Source organism: Dipodomys spectabilis, unplaced genomic scaffold (genome assembly GCF_019054845.1).
Source record: "Dipodomys spectabilis isolate Male_0828 unplaced genomic scaffold, ASM1905484v1 ptg000125l, whole genome shotgun sequence".
In the NCBI taxonomy this organism is placed as follows: Eukaryota; Metazoa; Chordata; class Mammalia; order Rodentia; family Heteromyidae; genus Dipodomys; species Dipodomys spectabilis.
In genome coordinates this window covers 24274150-24298324 of record NW_024870802.1, presented here as the reverse complement: position 1 = coordinate 24298324, position 24175 = coordinate 24274150, and the positions used below count along the sequence as shown (strand labels likewise).

The 24175-nt window shown below is 39.7% G+C and overlaps 2 protein-coding genes and 1 long non-coding RNA gene across 4 annotated transcripts in view; 2 read left to right on the top strand and 1 right to left on the bottom strand.

Annotated features, from left to right (window-relative positions):
- Positions 1-24175, bottom strand: part of Prkg1 (protein kinase cGMP-dependent 1) — a 1051642-nt gene that overhangs the window by 436428 nt on the left and 591039 nt on the right. The window lies entirely within an intron of this gene.
- Positions 454-22382, top strand: LOC122115724. Its single transcript, XR_006148835.1, has 3 exons — positions 454-468; positions 13907-13911; positions 21258-22382. It is a non-coding gene; the product is annotated as an uncharacterized LOC122115724 (long non-coding RNA).
- The window catches only part of Cstf2t (cleavage stimulation factor subunit 2 tau variant), a 28117-nt gene continuing 22685 nt past the window's right edge, over positions 18744-24175 (top strand). Inside the window, exon 1 of the mRNA XM_042689195.1 lies at positions 18744-20845. Within this exon, the coding sequence (XP_042545129.1) occupies positions 18866-20836 (1971 nt within the window). The 5' untranslated portion in view covers positions 18744-18865 and the 3' untranslated portion in view covers positions 20837-20845. The remainder of the gene's footprint in view (positions 20846-24175) is intronic.

The window sequence follows — 24175 nt, the reverse complement described above, 5'->3', positions numbered from 1 at the left end:
TATCAGCTAACATCTCAGCAATACAATTTCTCTGCATGAGTAACATATAGTTAAAAGAAATCTGATCTTTTATTTAAATGCAAAATTGAGTATTAAGTGATCCATCCAACTACTGAATGTAGATCTGAAAAAAAGAATTTTATCATAGCTTAGTTGTACTGTGTCATTTGCTCATTATGTGACTTTCTAGACTGATTTTCACACCAATTTGTAGGACTGAATGCCTTGGTTTCCTCAGAAGAACCTTATACCAGGTATTCAATAGTAAATATGTGTAGTGTTCCTCTTTAATTTAAATAATACAGTACATAATATTTGTAGGTAAAATAACAGAACTGAAGATAAACCTGTTATGTGAAATAAGCCAAAATGAGAAAGTCAAATAGTTGTATGTTCCCTCTTCAATGAAGACTCTATCTCTAAAATATGAAGGACAGGAATGTAAAACAGGTTCTGTTTGGGAGGCAGGTACCAGGAAGAAGGAGACAACAAAGGAGATAATATCAGGTGTTGCTATGGTGGAAGTATTTTATAGAAATATATGAATATAGAGCAATAAAACCTGCTGATATTGCCACAGAAGCAGGGAGGAGACTGAGGAGATGTTGATACAGGAGATGGGTTTAATGGCGTTCTTCATATGCAAATATGAAGACATACAACAAAACCTCTATGCACAAGTAGTATGTATTAATTAGAAGGGACAAATGAAGATTTTCCCTTTGCCTATAGATAGATAGATAGATAGATAGATAGATAGATAGATAGATGTTTTATTACATCTCTTTGAGTTCATGAATATTTGTTATATAACATGCTTTTAAAATATAAATTATCTGCTATGTATCTGCTTAGATTGTCCAAATGGCCATCTTCACCACAATTAAAGTCCAAACTCCCAACCCTTCTAATGAAGTCTACGTAACTTGTCTTCCTTGAGACTTTATCTCAAGGTATCCACTATCCACGCCCCACTCCTGTCTTCCATAGGGCCATAGCTACTAGGGCTATTGCTCAAACTTACTGCTACCCGTGATCCTACCTCTACCACTGGACTTTGCACTAGGTGGTCTTTGCTAGGAATAATCTGATCTCTTACTTTTGCCTTCAGTTAACAGCCTAAAAGCCATCTATTTTAGAGAAGTCTGTCTGTACCACTTGCTCCAAAGTAACATAATTCGAAATTAAAGTTATTTAGACCTATCAGATTGTTTCAATTAATGAGTCCCACAAGCACACCAAAAAGTTTAGCCCTGTAAGAACAGCACCACCAACCATGTCATCACAACCAGCCCCCAGACCACTATTGAGAGCAAAGGAGATAATAAATCTTCATGAATGCATGGATAAACAAATGAATGAGTGAGAGACCTGAGACATGTGAGATGGGAAAGGAAGATGGTTTGGAAAAATACTATCATAATCAAGACAGAAAGCACTGAAGACCTAAATTTCAAAAAGATAACAGCTTGTAATTTTCTATCCATGCTGTTGATCACAGGATCATTATTCTTTCATTTCTAAAGATATTTTCCTTCTTATTTAAGGACCATAAATCTCATGCTCTGATTTAGAGATTTGCCTGCAGCTAAGCAAGAAGCCACATTTGTATTATACCAGCAGAGTGACTAGCTTTCAAAAATAATTAGCTGCACTCCTGGCTCTGTGTCCCTTCATTTACTTTGACAAATGCTTTTTTCTTAGCATCCATGGTCTTCTGTCACTGATGAAAATCTACTCCTTATGCTGTTAGTGAGAGCTCATCTCCAACCAGGAACAAATAAAGGAAGACAGTAGAATGAAAAGAGACCCAAAGAAGGCATACCAGTTCCCCCAGCAACCTTAAATCAAACTCTTCCCTATTTTAGATATAGACTTGCTAGCCTTGGGATGGTTTCATGTTCATTGGAAGAAGCAACGAGAATCTACGATCATCAGTATGTTTGTATGACTTGCCACTCCCCTTGTCTCTCATCCTAAAAGGACTTCCATATTTGATAGAAAGCAGTATTATAAACAAAAATTACCCTACATTTATTTTAAGGAGGTCACCAGAAAAGAAATCAGAAATCGGGTAAAAAGCATTTGCTTTTCATCGGAGCCTTTCAAAGATAGGAAGAGTAGTAGCAGATTACCTAACAGTGGTTCAGAGTGGAACCTTTCCCAGCTTTCTAATTATGTTGTAGTGGGCAAGATGCACTGCCTGATTGTCTTACTTGGCTTGCCTTTGACTCTGGCCTTCACATAGTCTTTTCTTTCTAACTGAAATACTATTTGATTGCTTTGTGAAAAAATGTCACATAGCCCAAACTACTCTTGAATTCACTGTAAACCCAGGCTGACATCAAATTCATGATCTTCTTATCTCCTCGTCAATACTAGGGTTATATTCTTTTTTTTTTTTTTTGTCGGTCGTGGGGCTTGAACTCTGGGCCTGGGCGCTGTCCCTCAGGTCTTCAGCTCAAGGCGAGCACTCTACCACTTGAGCTACAGCGCCACTTCCGGTTTTCTGGTGGTTTTTTTATTGGAGATAGGAGTCTCACGGTCTCTCCTGCCCGGGCTGGCTTTGAACCGCCATCCTCAGATCTCAGCCTCCTGAGTAGCTAGGATTACAGGCGTGAGCCACCAGCGCCCGGCTAGGGTTATATTCTTGTGACCACGTTTGCCTGATTGGAATATTGTTAATCGCTTCATTATTTAGCTTTGTCTCTCAGTTCTGTGTTCATCTGGACATTTTTCATTTGGAAGTAATACACTGAATTTCTCTTGCTCTGTAAGTTCATATTTTAGTAGTAGTAGTGGCTTGTTATTTAGGTTTCCTGGAGGGTGGAGACTGGGTTAAGCTCTTCATTTCCAGTTCTAAGATGGAGCTGTCAATTCAGAACTAGATTATCAGGTAGGTGTAATTAAGTCTTGTGCTAGTTAATCAAAATATGATTTGATAAACAATGTGCTATTTTGCTTCAAACCAGTAAGATCTTCAAAGGAAGGCACTTTCAACTGCACATAAATGTCTCAATGTACTAATTACAGTTGATATCCAAGTATTTGCTGATATGGTGTTTCAAATACCCAAACTTAACTTCCAAAGAATGTGTGTAGTCTCCATTAAATGAAGATTGCCAACTGAGCAATTGCCATTACTGAATAGCTGTTTCTATTGCATATTTAGCTATATCTTACCCTTCTCTTAATTTATTTTCAGTCTACTCTTTTCTAATAGCATTTGAGGAAGAACAAGATCTGAGTAACCAGGATAACCTTTGAACTCTTCTATTATAAAATATCTACAGGGAAAAAAACATAATATGGAAACTTCATTAGTCAGAAGTCTTTGCAAACAATGGTATCTTTCTTCACTCTTTGAGCCTTAACACACTGGGAGCAAATAAGAAATATAACTTTAGAAATCCTATATTTATATGTTGCTGCTTACTTGGTACAGGTTCTCCTAATAAATAGGAATTTTCTTTGAGCTACAGTTTTTCAGTTTCCTGCATTATTAACTGCAAGTGATATTTTACGAGGAACAAACAAGTAAAATAACAATACCTCCAATTTATAGTGGATATCAGTAGGAAAATAACACACAAGCAGCTTTGCTGGAACAAATATGTTTTCTTTATCTTATGAAATGTGCTTTCTAGGGAACTGAGAAAACAACACAAGCCCTCTTAAAGAAGAAAAGCTACACAGGTAAGCACAGAAAGCAGCTTGTTGAATAATGCATGTATTTTTTTTAAGTATTAACAACTCACCAGCTACATCTATACTGATTCTAATCATTCACCTAGCCCCGTTTCTGTGGCAACCCAATGACAGCAATTACATGGAAACACGTTACACTTATTTCATTGTACTGCTTTACAGTAAGTCCCAGAAACCAAGAGGCTCATCTGTACACTCACTCTGAGAATACTGGGTTTGTCAGGTTTAGAAACTCATTTCCAAGAGACATTCTAAGCAAAATACTAAAAAAGACCTTGTACAGATATTTAGGTCCCAGAACACTAGCAATCTCACTGAGACCTGGGAATAGGTGATACTCACATATCTGGGCTTAGGTTTGAGACACAGGTTTGAGCATGGTAGAAAATATTGTTGTATTGTAAGGCAAGTTGAAGCCTTTCAAATATAATGCAGGATAATTATCCGAAACCAGAAAAGCCAGGTTTCTACCTGATGGCCTAACTAAAGTTATACCTGCTTGTGAAGATAGAGAAGGAAAATCATCTCTCATTTTCTCAGTGACTGGAAATGGAAACAGAAAAGCGGGACGGGCTGGAAGCAGACAGTAATAAAAGCAAGTAGTAGGAAGAAATAGAGAAACAATGTCTTCAGGGAAATGGTAATGAGGGCCCATCACACTGCAAAGAATAGGACAGTTTAGCTAAGGAATTTTTAACCTCTACAAGGCAGAGGCACAGTCTCCTGAGAAATGAGGTTTGGAAAGTTGATCTGAAAGAGCTTGGTGTCCTGACAACACCACTGAATGTAAGTATGTAGGCCCCACATTAGTAATGACAGGCTTGGACAATATGCAGGAAGAGTTTATATAAGTACATGTAAAAATATCTATACTTTCAGTGAACATCTTTAAAGTTAATGTGCATATAAGACTTCTACTAAAAAGAGTCTTTAACTTCCATTTCCTGCATGAGAAACAGGAACTATTTCTCTTTGCACTCACTCCTGCTCTCTTTTAACATGGCTCTCTTGAGCCATCTGGCTGGAGCCTACCATTTCCCATAACAGTACACTTGTTCTTTACATTAAACTCCTTGCTTTGCCATGTTCAAAAAACAAAAGACTTCTAAGAAAAGTTTTCAAGCATCTCCTTCTTTTATTGCATGGTGCTGGTTTGAACTCAGGACATGCGTTCTCAGCAGGTACACACTCTAACTTTTGAGCTATTCCACAAGCCCATTTTTGGGTTTTGATTTTTTTATTATTACTTTTGAAATTGTTTCTTTTTGTATGACCAGGTTGGCCTGTGACCTTCCTATTTGTGATTTCCTGACTTACTGGGATCACAGCTGAATGTATGAACCAGCCACTGGTTCAGATGGATTCTTGTGATTGTTTTTGTCTATGCTGGCCTCAAACCATGATCCTCATCCTGTGGGTCTCCACTTTCCAAGTATCTAAGATTACAATATTGAGTCACCATGCCCTGGCCTAATATTGAGTCTTTTCTTTTTCCTTTTCTTTCTTAGTATTTGTGTTTGAACTCAGGGCTCTGTAATTGCTAGGCAGGTACTCTTGTACTTGTACCAGGCCCTCAGCCCATTTTCTTATTCTTCCTTTCCATACCAGACTCTTTGCACCATCCCTCTGGACACATGGTAGTTTGTACCTTGATGAGACCATGACCAGAATAGCAATATGTCTCCTTCTTTTAAATGTGAAGAAGCCAAGAGAATAAAGTATCTGAAGATAACAATGGCTATAATAACTATTATCCGAACATTATAGACTGTGGAATCACCATCTAGTCTATTGAGCACTGACATCAGTGACCTCTACATAAATGCAATAATAGCAATCATGTTTAAATGGTATGTTTCTCAAAGTGAAGCATACAGAGGTTCTACAGGATTGATCCCAGGAGTTTATTTTAAATGCAGATTCCAGGGATCTGTATTCAGAGGACTTGTTGTAGTAGTTGTTGCTTTTGTTGTTGTTGTTAATGTTCCTCCAGTGGGGTTCCAAGTACCTTTATTTTAGTGAGCTCACTGAAGGATTTCTCTATCTCTTTATATCATTTTTATAACTTTGACATCTCTTTTATTTCTTGTATCTTTAATGATGCAAGAGAGTTCCTCTTCTCCTTTAAAACTCTATACCTTTTGACCATCTCTCTTTCTTCAATCTAGTCACTTGTTGGAAAAGTGCCATAGTCTTCCATTTGATTGAGGGTAACAGGTCTCTTACATGGTGTATTTATGGGCCTATGTCCACTCTGTACAAAGAGGATAGTCCCCCATATGATAAGCATTATAAGTGTAAGAAGTGAAAACAAGAGGGAACATTGAACCTTTAGATTTAAGTAGCTCTTTTTTAAAGTTCTAAATAACATTTAGGATTCAAATAGTGTTTGACTGTGTTTAGTTTCTAAAGAGGCATTGGAAACCACATAATAATATTGCTGCCCTTCCTGACCCAATATTAATATACTGAACATAATCCCTTGCATTATACAAACTATATTAGCCTGAAAGGTCTAGCAAACACTCTCATTTATCATCTTATCTTTAAAGCTAGAAAATGCAAAATCCATTTTAATACTCTACTTGTAATTGATATCTCTTGAACTTCTGAACACAAGATTTTCCACTTAAGTATTTTTCTTCGCCAAAGAATCATATATATCTTAATCCACACATATTTCTTTCTCTGAAGTGACAGTTTCAATGTAAAATAGTCTAAATTAATAGCCAACTCTCTTCTACTTTTCCCCTCTGTGAAATAATTTACAGTTTCTAGGCACTCTGTTTTTATAAGTAAGCAGCCACCAAAGATTAGGAAGGAATCCAACACAATGAATTCTCTTGGCAAAATAATAAATTAGCTAAATTGTATCTATTAAATCACCTATGCAGCTGGCAGTAGATTTACTGTTATACAATAAATGACAAACCCTCACAAGGGTTTTTCACTATTCTGTCATGTGGTTATAGCTTTCCCAGTTTCTTCCTGTTAGTTTTAGGCTGCATTTCTGTTCACAACTGACAAGCAGCTGACAAGGAAAGAAATATTGAAAACTTGGCTACTGGTAAATTTAACAGAATTTTTCCTTTGGGGCAAAAGAAAAAATCATATTATTTTAAGTACAGAAAAATAACTTAGGATCTCCAGAAATTAATTATTTCCTTTCATAGAAATGCTAGTAATCCACAGTAAACATGGACAAATTAGTTTGTCTATGACTTATTTTCCTTATTATCAAAGTATAAACCTCATTGAAAAAAAAAAAAAAAAACAGAAAAGAAAAATCCAGATTCCAATATCTCACACCTGTAATCCTAGCTACTAAAGAGTCTGAGATCTGAGGACAGCAGTTCAAACCCAGCCTGGGTAGGAAAGTCTGTAGGATTCTATCTCCAATTAACTTCCAAAAAGCCGGAAATGATGCTGTGGCTCAAAGTGGCAGAGCACTAGCCTTGAGCACAAAAGCTCAAGAATGGTGCCCAGGCTCTGAGGTCAAGACCCAGGACACACACACACACACACACACACACACACACACACACACGATACCTTGAGTTATATAACTGCTATAATCTGTATTAAAATCTTAATTGCGCATAGGCATCAAGACTATCTAATGATTTTATACCAATACTAGGGCTTTAATTCACAGCCTGAGTGCTATCCCTTAGCTTTTGGCCTTAAGGCTTGCTCTCTTACCACTTGAGTCACAGCCTATTTCCAGGTTTTTGGTGACTAATTGGAGATAAGAATCTGAAGGACTTTCCTACCTGGGTTGGCTTCTAACCATGATCCTCAGATTGCAGCCTCCTGAGTAGCTAGGAGAGACTATATATTAATTTTAATATGTAAATGGTAACAGAATTAAATAGACAGCATCCCAAAAATATTATATATGAACTACAGAAGACAGCCAAAGCAGGATAAACAAGGAAAGCACAAAGATCACTTTCAGCTTCCCCTCACTTTTCTCCCTTCCAACAACTCATAGCACTCAAAATGGATTTTCTGACCTTCTACAGAGGCAGGTTATAAAACCATCCTGCAACAAGACTTTTTTTTTCTATACCTACAGGAAAGAATTTCCAAACATTAAGACATCACAAAGAATGAACAGGCTGTGGTAAGTTTTTCCAGTTTATTGCAATTAGACCATAAGCGTTTCCCCTCCTCTCATATTTCTCCACCACTGTCTACTCTTCCTTAAGACTATTTTAAAAGCATTCAATGTTTACCTGTTTCTATGGGGTACCATTTCCATATGAAACTTTCCATACCACCTTGACTTTATATTGAATGGATGTCTGTGCTTTCTCCTTATTAATCTGTCTTTTGTCTTAAATTTGAGATGAGTAAAGGCAAGAGATTTTTCTTGCCTTATAATAGATACAAAGACTCTAAAAAGAGAAAAGAAGAAACTGATACATCTTTACTGCCCTCAAGATTTATTGCTGGCTTTGCCAATGTGGCAAAATTTTCAATAAATCATTTATATCTATCTTCATCAATGGTTCCCAAACTTTCAAGTCTTATTGTACTTTGAAGTCTTCACTTCTCAAACAACCTATTTTATCTACTTGCTCACTTAACCATCTACAATGAAAAAGACTACCTCTGACATTCAGGAAAAAGATCTAGCATCTTTTCTTAAAAGAAGTAGGCAAAACAGACTAAATTGTCTGGCAGCAGGCCACTAGGAGGAAACTTAAAAACAGAGGGGACTTCAGATTTCCTAGGGAACTATTCTTTCTACGGACAAAAGGAAACATACACACTTATACTGGAAGTGAACAGAGGCCTGAAAATGATAGGCATGGTACACAGAGACTACAGAAACAAGGGAGAGAAAGGGAAAAATGCAGTAGGAAGTATGTGAGTAGGAAAAGCCAATTTAGGAAGGAATGCCTACAAAGAACATAATCTGTCACATTTTCTTGATCCATTCATCTACTGAGGGGCATCTGGGTTGGTTCTAGATCTTAGCTATGGTAAATAATGCTGCAATAAACATAGTTGTGCTGGTAGCTTTAGTGTGGTCTTGTTTGTAAACATTTGGGTAAATGCCCAAAAGTGGGATTGCTGGGTCATACATACACAATGGAATTCTATGCCTCCATCAGAAAGAATGACATTGCCCCATTTGTTAGGAAATGGAAAGGCTTGGAAAAAATTGTATTAAGTGAAGTAAGCCAAGCCCAAAGAAACACAGGTCCCATGATTTCCCTTATTTGCAATATCTAGTATATGTATGAGTCAAGCCGAAAAGGTCAGATAATGTGATGTTGGGAAAATGAACCCTTAGATATGTATTTAAATGTTTTTTTTTCTTTCATGCATTTGTTTCTAATGCATTTATAAGATTATTTCTTTGTTGCTTTGTATGTCCCTCCCCCACAGTATAACCCCTGCTTTCACTATATTTGATGTCGGTATAATTTGTGGAGGAGAAGGGGAAAAACAAGTTGTTTAAGGATACAGGTGGACCCCTTGCAACAATGAGAAGTACAAGTTGTCATGTGGAAAACGAACTTTACAACTTTGGTGGGTGGGGGGGAGGATTGGGTGAAGGGGCAGTGGAGGGGGGGGTGAGGGGTGGGGGGGAGGCTGGGAAGGGATGTGAAGGGTAAACAAAGGCTGCAATGCTTGATAAGAAATGTACTCATTATCTTGCCCATGTAATTGTAACCCCTCTGTACAGTATGTTCACAATAAAAAAAAATAATAAAGAATTTAAAAATCTGAAAAAAAAGAACATAACCTGTCGCTGACCTACCCAAAAAAGGGTATCTCCATTATCTCCATTACACCTAGTTATTAAAATTCTTAGGATGTTTCACTTATGTTCAGAGAATGGAGGACCAAATAATCTCAGATCTGTATCATTTGTTTATAATACAAGTGACATGTGAATTTACGTGCAATATTTTGGTAAAAGTAATGAGCTTGGTTATATGTGTATTTATCCTGTATGTCAATATTGTTCTCAAAAAGAATCAGGTTTAAGATTAGCATTTAAGGACTCTAGGCAGAAAATGCAATAAGCTGCTCATCAAATCAATGGCAAGCCAAGAAGGTAATACCTAAAGGACACCTTCTCTCACAACCCAGCTTGTAGATAAGGGTGGGGGAGGGACTGTCAAAGTTGTGTGGCTTCCAGTGGAATGCAGTATTCACTCATAATCCCTGTCCTGGGGCATATAAATACATAGAATTTATTCTGATAAAGAGAAGAATCAGTTCTTTAACTAAGTAATAAAGGGACACGTGAGTTTCATCTTAAACCTCAGCAAGAAAGTCAATGGATAAACAGCCATTATATTTTTGCTTTCTGTGTACCTCTAAAGAATCAAACAAATAAAAAATGCACTTGGAAGCTGTCTGCTCATATCCTGCATTCTCTATCTTGTTTGACAGAACAAAAACTCCTCACAGGCACAACTATTCTTCCGCTCAAAATCTGAATGTTGAACACCATAAATCCGTAGTGAAAGTTCAAGAGAAAAAGTTTGTATAAAGTTGGAATTCCTTGCCAGGAGCTGGTGACTCATGCCTGCAATCCCATTTACTCAGAAGGCTGAGATCTGAAGATTGTAGTTCAAAGCCAGCTGAAGACTCTTATCCCCAATTAACCACCAAAAATTCAGAAGTGGAACTGTGGCTCAAGTGGTAGAGTGTCAGCCTTGAATGGAAAAGCTAAGGGACAGTGCCCAAGAGCTGGGTTCAAGTTCCAGTACCAAAACACACACACACACACACACACACACACACACACTCACACACACACACACACACAGAAAAGAAAAAGCAAGGGTCATTGTTCAACTCACATTTAACTTCTATATTGTTCAACTCAGTACCTATCTTCTATATAGTGCATAATCAAAAAGTATTTATAATGTTGAGATACAGTTGACTAAATAATAGTATCCTAAAGCTTTCTTTCCTTAAGCACTTGCTAATCTGCCATGTGTCAATCCAGTTTCCTTTTTTTTCTTCAATTTTTTGGACTAATTTATTCAATAAATTTATTCTCCAGAAATCTTTTTTTTTTAATTGTGAAAATACGGTACAGAGGGGTTACAATTACATGGGCAAGGTAATGAGTACATTTCTTATCAAGCATTGTAGCCTCCTCCTTTGTTTCCCCTCCCATCCCTTCCCATCTCCCACCCCCCCTACCCCCCACTCCCCCCCAACCCCTAGTTTCCCTTTCAATGGCTATGCACACATCTCCTGTTTTCCTCATCCCCACCTCCAGTGTGCACACACCTGCTCTCAGGAGGATTTCTTGGAACCTGGCCTCCCTGCAGAAGTCCTGCTGTGGATCATGAATGACTGCAACAATTATCCAGTCTTGGGACATTGACAGAAAACTCAGGATTTCTAAGTGTGCAGGGAAACTTTTGCACTTTCTTTTCTCTCCCTACAGGCATCAGCTTCTCTTTTCTGGACCCCTCATGGGTCTTGGACTAACACATACAATTTCATTTTCAGGATTACAAAAGACTGAGCTCCTAAGGAATAGGTCATTTGCACTTCCTTGTTTCCCTGCAGGCATTTGTTTTGTTCTGCTAAACCAAGAGTGAATTGGCAAACACCTGGAGACACAGGAGAGGAAATCCTGGGTATTGTCCAATGAGCAGATATATACTGCTATTTCAACCTAAATGCCAGTCAGTTGTGACAAAGATGATAATAAACTGAAGCATTGTTACCATTTATTATTGTGTTATTAAACTGTCAAGAATAGAATTACTTATACTTTTATGTGAAGAATGAAAGAGTCTGCTATTTTTAACTGTACATTCACATTCAAGAGCATTATATAATGTAGATTTTGTAAGCTTCCTAAAGTTTAGGAGTTAGTGGCTAGATTTTTTTTTCAGTTTTATATTTTACCTATAGGGTATTTTTTTACTCTTAAATTTATCTGTAGGGTATTTTCCTACTGTTTTATATTTTATTTGTGGAGTATTATTTTTAAAGTTCTATGAAAATGGCTCACTTTGGAAAGTAATATTTTGTTTTGCAGAGATGGAGGGAATGACTAAGAGAATGATGTAGGGTAACTCTTGACAGGAGGTATATTGTAAATGACTGTCTAGCTCAAAATAACCACTTAAACTACTTTCTTCCATAACAACAGCAAGGACCCACAAAGTTTTGGAATTCAGGATCTACCAAGCAAGTTTTCAGCTGTTATCAGTATGGCTCCAACAACAGTTAGAATAATTGAAATTCTGTCCCCTATAATAGACTCTACCCAGAGTCTCTTAGTCCCTGTCCTAACCTTGTCATGACCCAATAAAGAAAGGAGATTAACATGTGGCACCATAGGGGGGGGGGTTGGAGGATTCCCCTGGACCAGATAAACTCTGCCCATCACTATCAGGGAAGAGAGTTAAGTAGTCCAAACCTCTAGCCACTTTACCTTCTCCCTACTGAACCAAATCCTAGAAAGACATTAGAGTAAAGCTGGTCAGTTACGTTCCTTGAAAAAGAAAAAGAAAAATTTTAAGATGAGATTAAAAAATGTGATACACACACGCACACACACACACACACACTCACTTACACAATGGAATTCTATGCCTCCATCAGAAAGAATGACATTGCCCCATTTGTTAGGAAACAGAAAGACTTGGAAAAAATTATATTAAGTGAAGTAAGCCAGGCCCAAAAAAACATAGGTCCCATGGTTTCCCTTATTTGCAATAATTAGTATATGTCTGAGACAAGCAGAAATGGTCAGATAAGTTGATGTTAGGTGACATGAACCCCAAGATAAGGATTCAGATGGTTTTTCTTTCTTGCTATTGTTTCTAACATATTTATAAGATGATTTCTATGTTGCTTTGAATGTCCCTCCCCTATGGTATAACACCTGTTTTCACTGTATTTGATGTTGGTATAATTTGGGGAGAGGAAGGGGAAAAACCAAATTGTTTAAATAGGAATACAGGTGGACCCATTGCAACAATGAGATGTACAAGACGTTATGTCAAAAAACGAACTTTACAACTTTGGTGTGGTTCGGGGGCGGGGGGAGGGGGGGAGGGAAGGTGGAAGGGATGGTAAGGGGAAACAAAGGAGGAGTCCACAATGCTAGATAAGAAATGTACTCAATACCTTGCCCATGTAATTGTAACCTCTCTTTACGGTATTTTCACAATTTAAAAAAATGTGATAGAAATAGACAAGAAGAAAAAGCAGAGAGATCTGGTGTTTCAATAAAAAAGATTACACCACAAACACACAAAGGAAAATAGAAAAGCGAAAAGCATTGGAGGAAGAGCAATACACACACACACACACACACACACACACACACACACACACACACCACACACACACACACATATGCAGGATCAGGTTGGGAGAGAGACAGAAATAGACTGTCTTAGATGTCTGGCAATCACCCAGACCTTTGTTTGAGGATTGCTGCATTAATAGTTGTCATCATTTGTTGCTTTGGACTCAATTGTGTATGTCCTCACATTCACATTTTATGACTCTAATTCAAGAAGGGACCTTTAAAGAGGTAATTAAGGTCAAATGAGATGTTAATATGAAGTCCTAGTCTAAGAGGATGAGTGTCCTTCTAGGAAGAGAACAGCCACATAGAGGACAGATAACTGCAAGATGAAAAGAGAGGCCTCAGGAGAAAACAATTTTGCTGGAATTTTGATATTGGGTTTTTAGCCTCAAGAGCCATAAAAAAACACAAATTTTATATTGTTTAATCAGGCTAGTCTATGTTGCTATAGAAACTCAGATTAATACAGAAACTGTGGACTATTAGGATAAAAGGATAACATTAAAAAATCTCTACTCCCTTTCTGTACTGTGGTTATTGTACACATTCCAAAATGTGTACATTTTTATTCTAAAAATGAGCTCTACTATATTCCTGTAGACATTGGATTTTGTGTGTTTACATAATTCTAACTCTGGAGAATGTAGAGTTCAATGGCAAATTTAAACTGGCACTCTTGAAGTAATGTTTTTCAAGAATCATTCAACTGTGATAATGAATTCAAAATGCATTCTGTCACACTAGGTTTGGTTGTAATTGTTTTGAATACTCTGAGCCCCCCAGTCAAGTGTTTGAGGAAAGGCCTCTTTCTTAAAACTTATCAACATAGGCTCATTCTCAACTTAGCCTTCAGAAGAGATTCCATCCTAATTTACAAAGCAAATGTTACTTCAGACATATTTGTGAATTTGGTTATTAGATCATTCTGATCCTTGGGAAAAAAAAAAAAAGTTCCTGGGTTATATACATTTTAAGCAAGGTTTCTGTATTCAGACCTGCATTCCAGGCTTGTACTTTTTCACAGTATGTGAAGCTACTTCCTTCCTTTTTCTGTGTTCGTTTAGCTGACAGAGGCTGCAAGAAGGAAGCTCTGCTTGTCCAATTAGTCATGCCTACCCATGTTTGAATAAACGGTCTTGTCTACCAGAGTGCCCTCAACAGGAGTAGCTCTAATGACATCCTGAACAGGGTTCAGTGCTCAAATAGATATCCTGTGTGCCAGAGAAGTGCGATGTTGAATAAGTCTGTATTCTCCACACCAATGCAGTGGTGGATAAGTCTGTATTCCCCATAGGCCCAATTAATATAAATGAATAGAATTTGAGCTATTTAAAGAAAGAATTCCAAGATTTAGTATAAGAACCTAGTAAGCACCAAGATGATTAGTAAAATTATTTTACTAGGCTGTTATAACTCTGCCACATGAAAATGACTATTCACCTTTTAATCCTACCTCTATACTGGTTTAAATAATGTAATCTGACAATGAACCATTAGTTCACTGAGTCCAACTGGTTCAATGATAAAAATGAAGACGTAGACCCCCAAAGAGATGTGTGTCTCTTTTTACTTAGAACTTTGTTTCATATATTACTCCAGCTTAAATAATTACCAAACAATGAGTAATTGTATATACAATTACAATGTAATGAGAAATAACAAAAATAAAATATGCATCCTATACAATAGGTTATATTCTCATTTAAATGATACTGCAATGGGAATACAGAGTTTATCAACCAAATTTACCCCAGTTGTGTTTAGCAACACAATTTCCTGCTAACCCAAATTTCTCTGACACTGAAGTTTGTGCTCAATCCTCCTTCACAATACTGCCTGAAAGCATCCTTTGGATAGCAAAGTCTGAAGATCTAGATTCCATTACAGACTAAGCCTCAGGCACTTGACACAATAGGCATTCATCTTCTACAAACCTCATTGTCTTCATATTGGAAAATTCTTTCTATGAAGAAAATTTGGCTTGATGTCAACTTGCAGTCCTAGTATGGCATATTCTCAGAACCCTCAGACTTAGGTAATACTGGTCTTGCTGACAGAATTGGTTTATCACAGGTCTAACAAATTCACTCTGTTATTTCAAGTTAGGTGCACTAATTTGAAAGGTAAATGTATTATAGGCCAACTTGAGGGCCGAGAAATTGGGACTCATATTATAGAAGAGTCAGGTGCCAATGGTTCATGCCTGTAATCCTAGCTAATCAGGAGGCTTAGCTCTGAAGACGGCAGTTCAAATCCAGCTAAGATACAAAAGTCTGTGAGATTCTTATCTCCAACTTACTAGCAAAAAGTCAGAAGTAGAGGTATGGTTCAAATGATAGAGGGCCAGCCTTAAGCAGAAAAGCCAAGGGACAGTGCCTAGACCCTGAGTTCAAGCCCCAATACCTACCCAAACTGTTTTTAAAAAGCATACATTACATGTGTAATTGTGTGCTTAAAAAAATCCTTACATGTTATTGTCTTGTAGCACTGAAAATTGCCATCTATCACGTCACATCAAAGCTGCAATTAGTAACACACAGAGATCATCAGGAAAATGACAAGAAAAACTGTGCCGAGGCATCAGTAATCCATAATACTGGATTAATTGTGAAAAAGAATACAATCAAGAGAAAGGCTGTATCTTTGCCACTTAGGAACAGTTTCTATCATTGGGCAATTCATTGAACACAGCAAAAAATTTCCATCTTAATTTCTTAAGTCAAATGGTATATGTTCAAAGCCTGGCTTTATTAGTTAACATGAGCACATTCATCAACTTCCTGTGCCTCTGTTCCTTTCTCAACTGAGAGGCTACGCTTATTTCATAGAGGTGTCCAATACAGGATAGGAAATTGTGGGCACCAAATCAATATTCAGATTCTAGAAAGAAAGACTTAGAGGTGAAAGCTGAAGGATGAGGATGTAGGTATAGTGCAGTCAGTGTAAGACGTTCTCAACAAGGAAACAGGATAAGCTACTGCCAGGAAATAGAAAAGTAGAGACCTTATACTGTAATTAGTGAATAGTACCATTTTGAAGGAGGAGGAGGAATAATGAGAAGCCACAAGAGGAGCTGTTAAAAGCCTGAAGTACAACTTCTATTGTTGATGAAAAGTAACAGAAAAGCCCAAAAGTTAACATGAGAAATAATCAGTTAAAATGAGTGTTCTTTATGACACATCTATTAATATTTTATGTTCATATTCCAGAAAAAGCATACTGACTTTAACATAATTTGTTCTTGTGATTTAGATATTTAAACTTTTATTCTATTTCCAGAGACTTCTCTTTAATTATACTGTTTGCATTATATTATACCAACTTTCAAATTGGTCCGGGCTTCACCTTTTTTATCGTTTGTTGATATATACTGGATTAGCACCAATCCCTAAATCCCATTTCTGCCAGGAAGCCTTTGTTGATAATCTAGATCTTATGATTTCCTTCCAGTTCCACATCATCACTTATTCAGTCTCCCAAATACTAACTTGGAAAAACTGTGGGCTGGGAAGGTGGCTCAGTGGTAGAGTGTTTGCTTTGCATGCATGAGGCCCTGGGTTCAATTCCTCAGCACCATATAAGCAGAAGAAAAAAAAAAAATGGAAGTAGCGCTATGGCTCAAGGGGTAGAGTGCTAGCCTTGAGCTGAAGAGCTGAGGGACAGCACCCAGGCCCACAGTTCAGACCCACGACCAGACCCTCCCCCCAAAAAAAGAAAAAAAACTATAGCATAAAGTGACAGGCAATTCTTTCTTTTTTTTTTTTTTTTGTCAGTCGTGGGGCTTGAACTCTGGGCCTGGGCGCTGTCCCTCAGCTCTTCAGCTCAAGGCGAGCACTCTACCACTTGAGCTACAGCGCCACTTCCGGTTTTCTGGTGGTTTATTGGAGATAGGAGTCTCAAGGTCTTTTCTGCCCGGGCTGGCTTTGAACCGCGATCCTCAGATCTCAGCCTCCTGAGTAGCTAGGATTACAGGGGTGAGCCACCAGCGCCCGGCCTGGCAATTCTTTCTTATCATTCACTTCTGTAGTCAAACGAGGGACTGGTGGGAGGAGAGAGCTAAAGTCAATTTACAAGACTGTAATCCTAGATACTCGGGAGGCTGAGGTTTGAAGCAAGCCCTGGAGACTCTTTAATCTCCGATGAGCCACCCAAAAGCCAAAGTAGTAGTAGAGCACTTGCCTGAAGCACAAAAGTCATGCACAGTGCCCTGAGTTCCAACCCCAGGACTACTACTACTACTACTACTACCACACACACACACACACACACACACACACACACACACACAAATACCCAAAACAAAAAGCCTACTTTCACTTCATGGGCAATAGACTCCTGTATCAGAGTTCACAATAAAAATCAGAATCTAAATACAATATAAAAATAAATTCAATTAATGTATGCTCTAGTCACCGAGTGATTATTAATATTAAAATGTAGCCTGGCACCCAAAGCTCATGCCTGTTCTAACTACTCAGGTGTCTAAGATCTAAGGATCCAGAGATAGTTGTGATAGCAAAGTCCTTGAGAATGTTTATTTCCAATTAACCAGCATAAAGCTGAAACTGGAGCTGTGGCTCAAGTGGTACAGTGACATTATTTAGCTCAGAAGCTAAAGGACAGCACCCAGACACTGAGTTCAAGACCCACTATACACACACACACACACACACACACACACACACACACACACACACACACGAAGAGATCTTAATGTAAATGAAAAAAACCCACATGAATTATGAATACAATATGATAGATGCTTGTGTATGGAGAAAATAAAACTTAGATTTGCTATTTGTTATTTATAGGACACAACAGGATGAGGGTGAACAAGCAACCAGCAGAAGCTTCAGTTTGTCTTTTAGTTTTGGGTGCAAGTCCTGGTGCTCAGACTCAAGTCCTGGGTACCGTCCCTCTGCTCAAGGCTACCACTTGAGCCCACAGCTTCAGTTCCAACTTTCCTACCCTGCCTGGCTTGGAAATGCAAATCCTAAAATCTCAGCCTCTTGAGTAGCTAGGAGTACAGGTCTGTGCTTCTGGCGCCTAGCTGTTTCCTTCCTTTCTTTCTCCTTCCTTTTTTCCTTTCTTTCTTTCTTTCCTTTCTTTCTTTCTTAGCAAAAAAATTTACTTTATTTCCAAAAAGTAAAACTTGATGTCTAAAACTTATCTAAGAAGCGGGCAATTACGTTGTATTTTAAGGGATCTCAACTCTGCTGGAAAGTGAGTTGCCTTACAGCCTGGATTGTGACTTTAAATCCAGTTCAGCAATCCAGCTCCAGAGAGAAAATAGCCCACTGAGCCCTGGAGGCCCGGCTAAGGACAAGCCCGGGGCGGTTGGCGGTTTCCCGCCGGCGGACGGCAATCAAACCGTCGGTGACGTCAGGGGAGGACGACGCTCCCGGTTACCATGGTGAAGCCCCCGGCGGCCATGTTTACTGTGGTCAGCTAAAACGGAACCCCAGGTGGCGGTGCCGGTGGCGGAGGCGGCCGAGCGCTGCGAAGGCTGCAGAATAAGACACGGGAGAGGAATCTGAGTAAACAGTACTGCGGAGACGGAAGGACCATGGATGTTAGTTAGGGGTGTGTGTGCGTGCGTGTGTGTGTGGTGGGGGTGGGGGGTGCCAGCAGAGTTAGCGGAGGGGGGGGTGGGCGGGCTCAAGACGCGTTTCCTGTGGGGCGGCGGAACTCTTGAAGCGGAGCTCGCAGGTTTCCGTCCGGATTCCGGCAGCGGCTTCCGTCGCTCGGCGGAAGTGCGCGCGTGTCGGGGGGTCGCCGGAGGAACACGACGCTGGCAGAATCCCCCTCGCCGCCGCCGCGGCGTCCACGACCGGAATCATGTCGAGTTTGGCGGTGAGAGACCCCGCCATGGATCGATCCCTGCGTTCGGTGTTCGTGGGGAACATTCCGTACGAGGCAACCGAGGAGCAGCTGAAGGACATTTTCTCAGAGGTTGGTTCTGTGGTCAGTTTCCGGCTGGTGTACGACCGGGAGACGGGCAAGCCCAAGGGCTATGGGTTCTGCGAGTACCAGGACCAGGAGACCGCGCTCAGCGCCATGCGGAACCTCAACGGGCGGGAGTTCAGTGGGCGAGCGCTGCGGGTGGACAACGCCGCCAGCGAGAAGAATAAGGAGGAGTTAAAGAGCCTGGGGCCCGCGGCGCCCATTATTGACTCCCCCTATGGAGACCCCATCGATCCGGAAGACGCCCCGGAATCGATCACTAGAGCAGTCGCCAGTCTACCCCCGGAGCAGATGTTTGAGCTGATGAAGCAGATGAAACTGTGTGTCCAAAACAGCCACCAGGAAGCTCGGAACATGTTGCTTCAGAACCCACAACTGGCGTATGCGCTGCTGCAGGCCCAAGTCGTGATGAGAATCATGGATCCTGAGATTGCGCTGAAAATTCTGCATCGCAAGATACATGTCACACCACTGATCCCTGGCAAGTCTCAGGCTGGCTCTGTTCCTGGACCCGGGCCTGGACCTGGGCCTGCATCTGGACTCTGTCCAGGACCCAGTGTTATGTTAAACCAGCAGAATCCTCCAGCCCCTCAGCCTCAGCATTTGGCGAGAAGATCTGTGAAGGATATCCCGCCTTTGATGCAGACTCCTATTCAGGGTGGAATTCCAGCTCCAGGGCCAATGCCCACAGCAGTTCCTGGCCCAGGCCCCGGTTCCATAACTCCTGGAGGAGCAATGCAGCCCCAAGTTGGAATGCCGGGGGTGGGCCCAGTGCCTTTAGAGCGAGGACAAGTGCAGATGTCTGATCCTAGAGCTCCTATGCCTCGTGGACCCATGACTGCTGCTGGCCTGCCTCCTCGAGGACTGTTAGGAGATGCTCCAAATGACCCACGTGGAGGGACTTTGCTGTCTGTTACTGGAGAGGTAGAGCCCAGGGGCTATCTGGGCCCACCCCATCAAGGTCCCCCCATGCACCATGATAGTCGTGGCCCCTCTTCACATGATATGAGAGGAGGACCAATGGCAGATCCCCGAATGCTAATTGGAGAGCCGAGAGGACCCATGATAGATCAAAGAGGTCTACCTATGGATGGCAGAGGAGGTCGAGAATCTCGAGGGATGGAGACTCGAGCCATGGAGACTGAAGTCTTAGAAACTCGAGTAATGGAGAGAAGAGGAATGGACACTTGTGTGATGGAAGCCAGAGGAATGGAAGCCCGAGGCATGGATGCAAGAGGATTAGAGATGCGTGGCCCTGGCCCAAGTTCCAGAGGCCCTATGACTGGTGGAATCCAGGGTCCAGGTCCCATTAACCTTGGGGCAAGTGGGCCTCCAGGACCTAGACAGGTCCCAAGCATTTCAGGAGTAGGAAATCCTGGGGGTGGCATGCAGGGAGCAGGCATGCAGGGAGGAGCCATGCAGGGGGCAGGCATGCAAGGGGGAATGCAAGGAGGTATGCAGGGAGCAGGCATGCAGGGAGGAGGTATGCAGGGAGCAGGCATGCAGGGAGGAGGCATGCAGGGAGCAGGCATGCAGGGAGGAGGCATGCAGGGAGCAGGCATGCAGGGAGGAGGTATGCAGGGAGCAGGCATGCAGGGAGCTGGCATGCAGGGAGGAGGTATGCAGGGAGCAGGCATGCAGGGAGCAAGCAAGCAAGGTGGAGGCCAGCCGAACAGTTTTAGTCCTGGGCAGAGCCAGGTAACTCCACAGGATCAAGAAAAAGCAGCGTTGATCATGCAGGTTCTTCAGCTGACTGCAGATCAGATTGCCATGCTGCCTCCCGAGCAAAGGCAGAGTATCTTGATCTTAAAGGAACAAATCCAGAAATCCACTGGAGCCTCTTGAAAACTTGTAGTCTCAGTGTATTCTGTGGCACGTAGAATGGGTATATAAAGCCTTCTGCATCTCCACATGTAAACAATTGGGGTTTCATTATTCCTAAAGCCTGACTAGGTTTCTTGTCTTTTTATTTTCTGTTTTCCTTTTTTTTTTTTTTAATTGAGGGTAGGGGGAGGAGGGATTGAGTCTGTTCATTTTAAGTCGTTGATATATAAAAATCTGAAGATTATATTATACCACATAAGACAACAACCAATATACAGTGATAACAAACTGTCTACAGTATGTTAACTACACTTTAAAAACATAAACACTGAAAGATGACTTGTTAAAATGCTAAGATTTGAGTTTTTTTTTTTTCGGTTGTATAACAAAGTAAAATCACCTCAGAACTTTAAGATATTTTTTGGTAAACCAAACAACAGAGCTATGTATAATGCTAAACCCTGCTTTAATGGTTTTGGAAATAATTTGAAACAGCTTAACAGGATGTAGTTAAGTTTGTAGTATTAGAATTTTGTTTGTTTGTTTTTTAAAGCCGTGTCACCTGAAAAATCAAGGAATCCACCTAGTTAGATGTTGCTTTATCTGACTTTAGAGACTGGCAATATTTTGTACTGGCCTTGCCTGTGATGACTGCTGGGAAAGTTGAAGGAACAACCTGGTTACTTAAAGTCTCCGCTGATGAGACCCCAATGACTTCTTAATAACCTTCTCAAAGTCATTAAGCCCTAAATCTGAATGTAAGTAATTTTCTCATATCCTTCCCAAGAATCAGTGTGGAAGGACCATTTGGTTGGAATTAGTTGCACAGAGCATTGGACTTTGCATAAATAGTGGACCATTTCATTCAGTATAGATCCCAGTTTGTGGGTAACCAGCTTCCATATAAGGATGGTATCCATTTGGTTTAAAAAAAAAAATCAAGAGTTAAAAATATTACTCTTAGCATTTAACAAATTCTTTAGTTTTCTTGTTTTGTAGTCTACGTTTTACCAGGTAGGCAGAGAAACTCCTATAGACTATTCTTGTCAGTTAATACTTCATCTGTTAAAAGTAATGGAACATTTAGCCCCATTTTCATAAGAGCTACTACCTAATTTGGCTTTAAGGTTTGAGGTTGGGAGTACTTGGACATTTGTATCATAGTCCAAGCAGTAATTAAGGGAATCCTAAATTCAAGAAGGTGATCTTCCTTTGGAAAAGAGAAACCCAATACCTTATGACAGGAAGACATATTTAATGCAAGGAGAAAACTAAGACTTAGACATAGAGTTACTTTCCTTTTGCATATTTTACATTATTATATGTGTGTATCTGGTTATACTGTTAAGTTTCCCATGGTCTGTTTCCCCTACAAGTAGAACAGATAGCTCCCCTGTACATGTGTGGTAGTTCTGGCCAGTTCAGCCTTGACTTGGCTACTTTGAACTTGTAGTTGATCCCAAAGCTTTCACTGACAGTCTCTGTTAAACTTAAGTGTTATAGTCTTTGTTCTAGTAAAATCTCTGTAATGTTTAATAAAGACTAAATAAAAAGACTGTATAATTAAGATTGTATTTTATATGTTAATATTTTTTTCGGTCGTGGGTCTTGAACTCTGGGCCTGGCACTGTCCCTCAGCTTCTCAGCTCAAGGCAAGTGCTCTCCCACTTGAGCCACTTCTGGTTTTTTGGTGGTTAATTGGAGATGAGTTTCACGGACTTTCCTGCCCAGGCTGGCTTTGAACCGCAATCCTCAGATCTCAACCTCCTGAGTAGCTAGGACTACAGGCATGAGCCACTGGCACCCGGCTTATATGTTAAATTTTAATGAGTGCATTATGTTTTATATTTTGTTTCTTGTTATGTTTTTTAAGTTAGCATACATTAGATTTACAGAGGAGGATTTCATTGTGACATTTCTGCACATGTATGCAATGTATCCCAATCAACTTCTTTTTACTCCTTAAAACAATTTTAATGGGTTTGTTATATTTTCATACATGTAAATAAGCTAATTTGATTGTATTCATACTTATTCTTGCCCCTCTTCTGGTGGTATCCACTCCTGCAATAGAGCCTATTTACTTTCTTGTCAGTATTTTTTTTTTTTAGTGTGTATTAAATGCACTGAGGGGTTTTACCATGCTATTTCATAGTGCATAAATTTTGCTTAGAATAAACCATTGCTTTTCTTTTTTTCCTATCCCCCCCAATGTTGTTTAAATATTTTGAAATTATCTTTTAAAAATACTTTAAAATATATTTTAAATAATTTCTTTGTAATTTTAAAAAGCATCTCATTTTTGGTGCCAGTACTAGGGCTTGAATTCAAGGCCTGAACACTTTCCCTTAGCTATTTTGCGCAAAGCTAGAGCTCTATCACTTAAACCACAGCTTCACTTTTCATCCTTTTGGTGGTTAATGAGCTAGAATCTCATGGACTTCCTGCCCAGGCTGGCTTCAGTCAGAGCTTAGCCTCCTGAGTAGTTAAGGTTAAGGCATACGCTACTAGTGCCCAGCTTTCTTAAAAGACGTGGAAACTGACTACATATTTTTATGATTACAAAGGCAAAACAAAATCATACGAATTGGTGAAAATCCCTTTCTGAGATCCATTATCTATATAGATTACCAGTGACATCAGAAACAGCTTCGGGACACTTTGAGCTGTCCACGGAGAGCACTGATGCAGGAGTAACTTGCACAGACTTTTTAAGTTCTAACAACTTTTATGCTGCAATGCACTATTTACTCAGTCCATCTCCCCTTCTCCCAGTCAAACAGACCACAAGTCCTGAATACAGAAGGATGTTCCTATATTCACTATAGCAAAAATCACATGCAGAAAGAATAAAATACTGTATAGATTTTAGGTGGAAAAAATAGCATATAAGTTACATTAAATGATTGAAATTAATACATAACAAATATACTCTTAAGAATTATCTGCATTAAAATATAAATTAGAAATGCAATTATAAAACTTTACAGTGATAATGGTATAGAAAGTTAAAGGTCAGTTGGGTGCAAGTGACTCACACCTGTGATCCTAGCTCAGGTGAGGATTATGATTCCAAGCCAGCCCATACTCCAATTAAGCACCAAAAAGCCAGAAGTGGAGCTATGGCTCAACTAGTAGAGCACTAAATGAGTAAAATTGTTCAGGGACAGTGCCCAGGCCCTAGGTTCAAGCCCCAAGATCAACACCAAAAAATAAAAAAGTTTAAGCGCTTAAGTACGGAGTAATTACAATCAGAATTTTTTGGCATCCCATATTTTCCCTAATATATATGGGATATATATTTATATGTAAAATCACAAAGTCATTGATAATAATTGAAATAATTGGTTTCTTTAGGCC